Source organism: Toxorhynchites rutilus, chromosome 1 (genome assembly GCF_029784135.1).
Source record: "Toxorhynchites rutilus septentrionalis strain SRP chromosome 1, ASM2978413v1, whole genome shotgun sequence".
Taxonomy (NCBI): Eukaryota; Metazoa; Arthropoda; class Insecta; order Diptera; family Culicidae; genus Toxorhynchites; species Toxorhynchites rutilus.
The window spans coordinates 105,173,693-105,185,379 of NC_073744.1; the positions used below are offsets into that span (position 1 = coordinate 105,173,693).

Below are 11,687 nucleotides of genomic sequence, written 5' to 3' on the forward strand. Positions count from 1 at the left end.
ATAAAAAAATCGAACAAAAAAAAAAATTCGCACGAAAAAAAATCGCACCAAAACAGGTTTTATTGTATTGGCCATTTGTATTCAAAGATCCAGCCAAAATTGTTGCTCCCGTGGTCGAGTGGTTAGCGTCACGCCCAACATGTTGACATGTTGACATGTGGCTGAATAATTCTGGTACTTTATATTCTTTATATTCGAAAAATATTGTAATCGAAATTTGTTGTGGGTAACTAAACATCTCCGCCACGCTCTATCCAATTTTAGTACTTGTTCAAATAGTTAATAATAGCGAATGTTACATGAATTTAATATATAAATTATGGCGTGCACTAAATAATTATATCAATTGTGAAAAACTCTGATATCAATCGACGTTTATTTTGTTCAGAACAGATGAAGAGGTTTATTTTATTTGCCCAATATTTTAGACGAAGCACCCATTGTCATGATAGGAAAGCATTTTTTCCATGTCAACATACCAACACACCACGCGTTGAGTGGTGGTGGTGTCCTACGCACTGCCGGTGCTTGGGGTGAAAATACAAGAGAAACTGAACATCATGTGAAACATTAGGATTAAACATCGTATGTTCAAACTTACTACGAATACAAACATGTCACATTTTCAAACACAGGTACGAAAAAATAATGGTTGTATTCAAACACAAAACTGCGAACAGCAGCGAAGACATGTTTATCCCGGACGCAGTGTCACATGGAAGACTGTCCTCCACAATATACCCGGTCCATGGCTGCAGTTCTTCAGTCTTGGGCTAGAAAAACTCTTGTTAAGACCTACTCCACCTGGTCCAACCAACTCGTTGGGTTCCTCTTCTCCTCATCCCTACCGAATTCGATGCGAATTCCATCTTCAAGGGGCTATTGATGACTCAATGGATGCTAGGCTCGTCGTAGAGTTATGCCAGTTTGTGGTTCATTTTCGTTCACTTCGTGTTCCTGAACCCCACTAATAGTTTAATCTCAGCATTCGAAGTTCGCAAATTCCAAGTGTTCTCGAACCCTTTCATCATTCATGTTTCATGCTCGTAGAGGGCTACCCGCCAGTGCGTCTCTACCGATTCAGCAATATACATTGAGCAGAAGAACTGAAGACTGTGAGAGAAGCTGGAAAATTTGGTTGGACCCTACAAATCCTGTGGACTCTTTCATAGAGAAACCGTCACAAAAGTACAAATGATTCTCAATGCGTCCATATTTTGCACCAAAAATCGTTAAGATGAATATAAAAAAAATTAACCCCTTCCCGTACGATTCAATTTTCGAAAGAGCGGACCAAATGCGAACGCTTCGATGGATGACGCATCGAGTAATTTCACTTCTCTGCTGAGCGTCTCTGTGCCGCCTGCGTTGCAAGCGCACCACGAGAAAGACTCAATGTACGTTTTGGCACAATCATTTCAAATCGAGTGAGACTCGATGTTGTACGTGAAAGGGTTGAATTCCATGAATGTCCTGCACGAATCAAAATTGAGAATTTAGCTCGAATAGTTACTCAAAATTTCCGATCACCGAACAAGACACAACATATCTCGTCGGTCCGTTTTATTGTGAACTGGTACTCAGGAATCCATCCCTTCCATGATAATCGCAAGGAAGCCAGGTTATAGGGGTTCTAGAATTCATTTCCTTTTCCTGGTGACTGTAAAGACTTAACCGGCATCGTTATTGACTATTTCAAGTTTAAATCAACAAAACAAGTTTAAATCATCGAAAATAGAGAAATGAGAATAGGTGCTCTCCCAAGTGCCATTCAGTATGTTTTTTGTTCAATTTCGCGGATTCTGATCAATCACGGAGAGCAACTACGACATGTTTCTACCACAACTATTCACAACTATTTGAATGAATTTAAGGATCAGTTGCCTTTGTTTTTCTGTCACTTCAAGGTTTCCAGTCGATGGTCAGGCTTTCTCCAAATCATTCCAAGATATCATAAATCGAGGATTCAAAATAATTCAACTGGTTAGCTAACTAACGAGCGGAGAGTTCGCTATTTTAATTTTTATCCATAATAGATATAATTTAGAGAAAATTTGAAAATTTTAGAAATTAAAATTTTCCGTACGGCTCTATAATGTTTGTGTTCGTCGTTCCTCTGGCAGTTCGATTACCACACACATAACCAAAGGTAAGGTATGGATGATACCACTACGCCAGATCGCCTCCAGTGCGCGGTATTCAAAACGTCAACGAATTACTCAGAACTTATTTCAAGGTTTTGCAATAGTCTTGTACGTATCCGCACAAAGAACTAGAACTTAGAAATGTAAAGATTTCAGCATAAGAATCAGGCGTGAAGTTGATGGTCAATTCGATAAATCTGAGTATCATTAATTAGTAACGTAAACGTAATTCTAGCTGGTGCATCTCTACGTATCATTCATTACAATGTCCACGGCATTTGAAGTGATTTGATAAATCACCATACTTCCAAAACAACACTAAATATAATAATATTGCAAATCAAATTGATACTTACGAAATTTTTTACTGATTCCTCTACTGATCCAAGTGATGTATTAAGCTGTTCCTTCATCCTTGTCATGTCACCTTTTGTGATGGGGTAGCCATTGAATGACGGAATTTGGTTGTTGCTGTTGTGATGGCACGGATTGTACCAATACTCAGAGTTCCCAATGGATCGGCTTTGAACTATTGACAGAATACATAGTAGAACTGCAATTACGTCGTATATTCCTGGGGGGAAGAAGAAGGTCGTTTATAATTTCAAAAGTGCTAAACATCCTTTCCGAATCGATTAAACAATGGTGAAGCTTGTGATTCAACCCCCTTCTACTGCTTCTTTTTCCAATTTTTTTTTAAGGTTGCTAAACAAAACCGGTGTTTCGAATACAAATTTATGGAATGTTCTTGTATACAGATGATAAGGAATAAAAAACAGTCTGTGATAAAACTATTCTATCTTATTTACAAAGCATCAAATCCATCGAAATTTTCAAATGGCTCGACGATTCATACTCAGTGCATAAATTATGAAACACAGTGACATAGTGACATGAAATTATATTTTACATTTCCTCACAACCACGTGTTTCTGTAAATGTAGTAAAATCGAATAAGCAGTTTTAGGGGAGTGCCGATTCTAATTAAATTAATTAAGAAAAGAAAAGATTGAAACTCAAGAATTTTTCTTACTTAATGACATTTCTTCACATTTTCATTACATGGGAGGTAAGGTATTTTCTTCGCGCTTTGCGCCTCCGTCCGTTCTGCTTCCATCATTACAGATAATTTGTCTCGTTTTGTTTTATATCCATTTACTCTTTATCAGCAATTATGGAAGATTAACTATAAAAAGAGATTTAGCTCTCTCGTGCTGTGATGTTCATCCGCAGCCGGAGCCCAGCGGGTTGATATTTTCCTATGTGATATTTTTCTCATTTCAAATTTTTCTCGTGTAATTCCGGTACAAGAAAATCAATTATGTGTAATTAATATTGCCTGCACTAGTGGCGACTAATTGATAAATAGCCGCCTGTTGTAAAATGAAATATTTCGCGATTTTGCGGGAGCAGACTTGTTCCTGCTGGTACGCTATGCCGTGTGGACGAATACAACAGCAGCACTAGACAAAAGATGCAATAAAAATAAAACAACTTCTTCCGATCGAGCACGAAACCGGTGATCAAAGATTGAAAGATAAATAAAACATCGGCATCATAAACAGCAACGACGTGTTACCGGGGGGAAAGAATCTCTGCCTGCTTTAACGAATGCCATCTTCTCTCCTTGTTGTCCGCTGAACTTATGGGAATGGTCGGAGCGAAGCAAATAGGACCAAAATAAAGAAGTAGTCGCAAATTCAAACGAGCATTTAAAAAATAAACCTTTCCCATATCCACATTAGGCTACTCTTCTTTGATAATAACCCGACAAGCCACTTCGTGGAAAGTAGTGGGAGGGGGGATGAGCGGTGCGAAATCGGACACAGCGAACAATATCCTGCAGGTACCGCCAAACTAGTTGATTTAATTATTGGCTTAGTCTCGATCGAAATAAATTTCATTATTATTGCAGGCAAAAAAAAACATTGTATGCGTGCGACGGTAGTACTAACATTAGCTTAACGATTTACCTGCGGTCGTGACATTCGGAAATGAACATGGGATAACCCGCGGGAGTCAGTTTCATCACTATTGATAAACATGAATCATTCAATCTTTCGTTCGATACATAATCTTTGCGTGAGCGCTGCTTCAGTTTCTCAATGTTCAATTGTCATCATCATCATTTTGTCAATGGACCGGCCATAGAAATGACTTGGTTCAATCATGTAACAAAATAAATACGACACACGTTTTTCTTCTTATTAATTATTGATTTTAAAACGGAACTTTCGTTTTTTCGGATGTCACAGGGAAAATTGTTATTACCGTTCACATCCATATAATTTTTTGTGACACGAATCTTCTTGCAATTTGATTAGGAAACTCATGGTTTCCTTTAGTTACTTTTGAATTCGAAAATCGCACATTCGTTACGAATATTCATCTTTCACTTGTTATTTTGTGATTGTTTTATTGTTTCAGGTGTTATCAAAACGAACAAAATAGATGACACAATCCATCAAACATGCTGAGATATGACAACTTGGGCCATATTACAAAAGTTACCAAAATTTTAAGATTAAATTCAGTTCATCAAAATGGTTTTTGAACATCTTGGTGATTTAAGTCAACAAAAAAGATGACACTTTTTCCTAATTATTTGTTTTATTTGTTTCAGCACTTTGTGCAGCATATGAACGTGTAGATTGAATCAAATGATATCTCGTGTATAATTCCGGTTCGTTAAATAATAAACAGATGCCTTAGGATTCATCGTTTTTGTCGTGTATTTGACATGTAGCTGAATCAAAGATTATGGAATAAATTCGTGTAAGTGAACTGCTCAGAACGATAAAAAATACGTGCCGTTCCGTTAATTTGAGTCATTTAAAAAATCCGCAGTTTTACGTTAAATTTTCGAATGATTTTATCTTTATTGAAACTCAATTGCAATCATGTTTATATTGCTCATTATTAACTGAGGGGCTAAGAAAGAAGGAGGTGTAAGTGATTTGATCGATTTCTCTTCATCAACTTTCTTGTTAGTTAACAACCCAACTGCAAAAAACATTCCAATTTAGACACGAATGTCACATTGTGATAAAGTGTCTTAAATCAAATAACAAATTCCAATTTAAGATTGCTATAGAATCCGATAGATGAGGTTCAGACCTCTGTTCCACATTGTCAAATACAGCTGGGAATAAGTTTGCAGCTAAGTTATGACCAAAAGAGAGAGTCGATGTAAAGAAATCGATGATGTCACTTACACCCAGTCTTGCCACATTTTAATCTGTACCAGAGGGGACAAAAACATTTCTCGTCTGTACTTTTCCTCCAAAAATCTGTACCATCTAAAATATTCCTTGTTGAGAAAAATCTATTTTATTAACATGAAAAAAATACTCATTTATTTACTTAAAAATATTACATTTACATTTGCAAGTCATTCATGTGTTTGATGATACTTATATATAGTTTTTCTGAAACTAGATTGCATACTATCATTTATTAAAATGCTGCTGGCACGATGTGTGATCAAATCTCTTGATCTTAAAATAGCGTCAAATAGCCGATTTCGGAACTTGCTTTGTTATGATTTGTTTTGATCTGAGAAAACGCTCGACAGTTGTCGAGGAGTGAGGCATAGTGAGAACGTTACAAACAAGATATCGAAGCCTCAAAAATGCGAGCGAACCGTCAAGCACCAAGCGATACTGCGGTGTAAAAGTCGCCTTGTACCTTTGTACAAATGTAAGATATTTCACACGTGGAAAAATCTGTACTTTTTAACGAAAATCTGCACTTTTTAACGAAAATCTGTACCCTGTACCATACAAAATCTGTACCAAAAATAACGAAAAAATCTGTACCCTTCCAGATAAATCTGTACGTGTGCAACACTGCTTACAAATCTTTCATTTTGAGCCCCTCATCTATAACAATTCGCTATTTTTCGGGTACTGCCATAGTTCCGACCGTTCAGAACTTCTGCGGCTTATCGGCGAAGAGTGGTTTTCAATTGACTTTCGACAGCGTCAGCCAATCTACCTAGTTCGATGTAACGTACACTTCACTTTCAAAATCGCACGCTGTATCGACTTGTACGTTATATCGAACATAACAAAAATTCGAGGATCATGGCTTAGATTACTCTATTGTGCTGCTGTTTGGGTGAGGTTAGTAAATAATGATGAAAAAGTTCAACTAGAAGATGAAGCAAACTTCTCTCATGATGTTTCTCTTCATACTGTTGATTAAAGCTGTTTAGAATCCGGAGTCACAAAACCAGTTGTATCTCGAGATTGGTTAAAGGTCCAAAAATGTTTTTATATTACAAATAAACCTCTACATTTTTGATGAATTTTCGTACTTTTCTTCGGATACCTCTATACCTCCGTATATCTCTGGACTCTCTGTTGATCAACATCAGCGGCGATTTTACTACACGATCTTTTCATTTCTGCAGCATCCCGAGTCACCTTGGCACCCTTACTCAATTCCGCTTGACAATTAGCTAATATTTTTCGATTGGGCGCGGTACCACTGAAGGTACCACTCTTATACATTTTCGAGTCCATTCTGAAGTTTGTGATGAAAACATTGCTTTTCTGTCCACAGCTGCAAATCCCTTGCCAAATTCTGGCAAGGGGAAATTTACTTAAATTTGCTAAGAACTTTTTTTTTTCAGGGGAAATGTACTTAAATTTGCTAAGAACGTTTCAATTGGCAACGGTCTCATAGAATTCCAGGCCTGGGAACTGTCCAAAATACATCTTCACGTACATTTCGTCATCCATCAGCATGCATCCTTCGTACTTCGTCACAAAACTTTGCTGTACAATTTTCGAGCGCATCTTTCGGCCATCAGATTTTACTTCAGTGTCCTATTTGGTTGCTTGCAGACACATAAAACACAATTCAGATCCAATAATCAGGAGGGGGGAAAAGTGCTGTTTTTATTATAATAATCAACTACATAGAGAAAGTATTGTTATTAAAGTTAAAAATAATATAAATAATAAAAATGAACGAACGACATTCTTTCATCAATTAATGTCAGCATTACAAATCATCAGGGTCCAACTGACATTTTGGCAGATACTGAAATTTCAGTATTATTGACTTCTAAACATATATAAACTTAATTATAATTCAATTTTACTTCTCGTCAAATGTCGGTGTTTATTATTCTGAACGATAGAGTTATATAATTCGAAATTTTATTTCATTAAAACAACTAAAAATACGAATTACACATATTACAACATTTATTTCAATTCTGGATTGGTCAAAAAAATAAATAATCAAAGCCTGAGTTTTGAAAACGTTTCCTCTTTTAATAGGAGAAACAACTAACAGCATACGGAAAAAAGACAACATGGGGAAAAAAGGTGCAAGAAATTTATTTTTCAGGCAAAATGCACTTGAAAAATAAATTTTATTGAATCCGCATGACCCAAGAAAACGCGATAACTTTCTCCGGATGGTACTTTGCTTAGAATTGTGTATGTGGCGATGTCGTAGTCCGAGAGTCCTAGGTTTGCGTTAATTATCTCAACACCTCCTATCCCAGCTTCCGATGCATTCTCTGCCTCCTATCCCACTAAGATGCATTCTCTGATCCATCGGAACAACAGTTACACGTTCACGAAAACGTTTCAACACATAATACACTGTCGATTTAACCACTTTCAGCAATTTCGCGATTTTAGTATCTGACCACATCGAATTTTTGAAGAGGGTGTCCAAATTCAAATATCTTCCTTCGGCATCCATCCTCCACAACTTTTTCAAAATAAAACGGATCAACTGAAATTTTCACCGACGAAAAATACAGTTTTTTTTCCAAATAATTCGATGTCAAAAGATTTGAGATACGCCTACTACGACCGCCGCTATAAAATGAACAATTATTCCGGATTTTAACTAAATCAAACCGGAAGGTAAATAGATAAAATGACAATTTGTACCTTTATTCTTCAGCACAAGTGTTCAAGCCACATTTTCATCAAAGTCCTGAGTCTGGGCTATGGTTTCAGACATGAGACTATAAACAACTTTTTCACAATGCACAATACATATATAGATTGTTTTCATGAGATTTCCAATGCTCTAATTGAAATTCGGGAACCTATACCCAGGCCACAACAAAGTGGCCTTTGTTGAACCTGTGAGATTGACATCAAACTCTCAGCCTATTCCGAAAAGATTTTCACACATTGAAAATGTGTACGTTATATCGAAGTTCCCCTGTATAGCCATAAGTTCTATGAGTGAAACCGCGAAGCAGAAAAAAAAGTTAACAAGGCAGTCGTGTAATGTAATATTCCTCCTACATTCTCATCAAGCTTCACGGTTCCATCCAGTATTTGTGCAGTTTCCAACGATGAAGATCGGTCTTTCCGGGAGCATTTATGTATAACTTTTTACTGCATGCAAATTCATGAAATTTTGGGTAAAACTTGTTCAGAATGCAATGTTTACATGTGCAAAATTTCGAATCAATCTTTGAAGTGGTTATCGTGATGGCTTCCAAGCAAGAAGTGCTTTGACAAAAAATATGTTCACGGTTGTGGAGAATCAAGGCCAGTCCAACAGATGGATTGCGAAACAGTTGGGAATCAACCATTCGATTGAGTCCCATGTGTAAAATCCTTCAAGCTGGAGTAAAGCGAAGGGAGGCATTACTTCAATCGCAATCCGAACCTTTCGATTCGGGACAAGGTCAAGAAGGTCAATTCTTCCGTCTGATTCGACAATAAAGCGGGTTTTACTACATGTCTTCAAGGTGAGGTGCCTAACTGAACCAATGATGAGAATACGGTGGCCAAATCCCACGCCAGGAAACTGTACAGCGAGTGGTTGCTGCAGCCAAAATATGGTAATGGACGACGAGACGTTAGTCAAATCATGTTAGATGGAATTGCATCAATGAGATAAAACAGGAGAATAGGTATTCACAATTAAGTATAGTATTCGTATTCGTGATAATATTTTTATTTCCATAAGCATTTGGCAAACAGCGTTTTATCCGAATGTCTTTTTTTGAAATAAATATATGGTAATGGACGACGAGACGTACATTAAACTGGACGCCAAGCAGATTCCCGACCTAGAGTTTTTCGTCGGCTGGCCCCCCCTAGATGTTCTGGAGCAGTGTCTTACCGAGAAATACTTGGTGTGCCAGGCGATCTGTGGGTGCGACAAATTCAGCAACCCGTATATAACGAACGGCACCATCAACGGTCAAATATATAAAAGAAGAATGCCTCCAGAAGCGCCTGGTGACACTCCGTGTTGGGCCGGATCTGACATAGTTTCCTTACGCGAAACCGGTGATGGAGTGATACGAAGCCAACGAAGGGAAGGGAACAGGGAAGAAATTAGTTTTTCAATGAAAATTAGTTTAATCTCACCAAAACCACCTGAGAAGTTTCATAAACATTGGATCCATTTCAAGATTGCCAAATTAGACGTCGTAAATTTAGCAGAAACAGTTTTATAAGTTTGGTCATTACAAAGCAAGTGGTCACAATTTATATTTATCATCATCAAGTGCAGCGGAAGGGTTCTTTTCTCGAACTCCGACGATTACCAAGATTTTTCGGTTCGATTTTATGAGATTATTGTCAGCGGAGTTCTGGATGATTATCAGTTACTGAATAATAATTTTTAATTAATTTATTTAATTGAATCATTCCATCAATGTACAGAGTGAATGCCCTGGAACATACAATTTTATAGGACAAGTATAGAACAAGCATATAACAAGTAAATGAATTGATAAAAAGCATTCGTTTTTTTTGTTTTCACACTTTTACACACCTCTCTAATAATTTATTGGATTTTCAATGTTTTTCCCGTTTTAACTTGTTTTTCACTTTGTGTTGTGTTTGTTGATATGTTGATAAATCACAATCGCCTCTTATGCAAAAATGAGTGTTGCCTCGGTATGTTGACAACTCTCTCAATTTTTCGGCACCGATAATTCAGAGATGAACAAGCCTACGGCTGAAAATCTTTTCAATAAAGTAATTAGAAAATCTTGTGTCATAAGCTACATTTCATGATGGATTTTCGACCGTCAATGTCCAACTAAACGTTTCGAATATAAATTATTCATTTTAATTGTTATTAATATTGAAATCATCTTTTTCGAACAATCGAATTGATTCCTTGCTGTTTGTGTACAATAGAGCTTGCTCATCGTAGTTGTCAATAAGCGTGTCATAATTTTCCGTTGTCCTTTTCTTTGTGATAAAACTTCCCGCAAATGAATTTTTACCTGGAATAAAAAGCAAAAACTGGCAGTTTATGCTTCAAAATTTCAATCGTATAAACCAGTTATTTCTGTTCAATAGAGGTTTAGAGATTAGATAACCGATTTTAGAATTTTTTTTGTATTACGCTGAATTGTACTGGTTTGTAAACATTTTCTAGCACTCTGTCAATGTATCTTTCATCTCAAATGAGATTCGAATTTTAGCATATTGAAATTAGCATAAAAAATTCGGTAACAATAATATAGATTGTGGTAGTAGTAAAAGATGTTGAATTGCATCAATGAGATAAAACAGGAGAACAGGTATTCACAATTAAGACTGAACTCATTCGTGATAGTATTTTTATTTCCGTAAGCATTTGGCAAACAGCGTTTTATCCGAATGTCTTTTTTTGAAATAAATTCGAAAACACGTTAATTTAAGTTTGGAGAAGCAACACTTACTGTGGAACATTTTCGTCACTCTGCCAACCGAATTTAGATTCCTCAGGTTCACCGCTCGGGCACGAGTGTGTACAAAACGGACCGCCGACACTCCGGGCTGTAGATTCACTGAGCATTCACATTTGATACCTTTTTTGTCACGAGCCGTTAGCCAGTGCAGCAATGGAATTTCAAATGTTTTCCGGATATTTATTATAACTGCTCTTGTACACATGTTTTCACTTGTCTTGTTGATGCAAATTTTTTAAAATACGAATATATACGGCTTAAGAACAATTCAAACATTCACAATCAATGCCATAAACTGTATTTGTTAAACTTTATTACAAAGAACTTTCTTCGTATTTCCCGCTGCCACAACACATTGTTAGTGCACTGGCTATCATGAATCTCTGGCAATTGATATCCTCGCACTATCAGTTGCCATGAATGATTCCTGTACCGGGGGATCTGTTCACAGTGACAAACGGATTAAGACTAAAGAAATTCGCACCATCAGCCGTTAATATGTTTTTTTGCGCACAACCCTCTCAGTTAACTAATCTACACTCGTGTCTGTGCAGTTCAATGAATTTCCATTCACACCTTCGTGCGCTAAGATCCATCTCGTGCAAAGCTTTACTAATGCTTTTTTTTCTTCTGAATTTCGTGTACACTATTCTTCCTTAACAGTTAATGATTGTTAAAGTAACATTGTACAGATATTCTATGTCCCGTATTGGCTACCAACACACCACTAGTAAAAAGCCGGCGCGACGGAAAAGCCGAAACCAAAGAGAGAATTTGAGTAAAGCGCGAGAGAAACGCGAGTGGAGGAAGGATAAGCTCACCATACCACAAATATCTTAACTCGTGCACCGCCGATTCAC

At 36.9% G+C, this 11,687-nt stretch overlaps 1 protein-coding gene across 1 annotated transcript in view; it reads right to left on the reverse strand.

Moving 5' to 3' along the window:
* Positions 1 to 11,265, reverse strand: part of LOC129763184 (uncharacterized) — a 36,223-nt gene extending 24,958 nt beyond the window's left edge. Inside the window, exons 1-2 of the mRNA XM_055762008.1 lie at positions 10,819 to 11,265; positions 2,501 to 2,718 (exon numbers count right to left, since the gene is read on the reverse strand). Coding sequence (XP_055617983.1) covers positions 2,501 to 2,718; positions 10,819 to 11,032 — 432 coding nt within the window. The 5' untranslated portion in view covers positions 11,033 to 11,265. The remainder of the gene's footprint in view (positions 1 to 2,500; positions 2,719 to 10,818) is intronic.
* Positions 11,266 to 11,687: the final 422 nt, after the last annotated feature.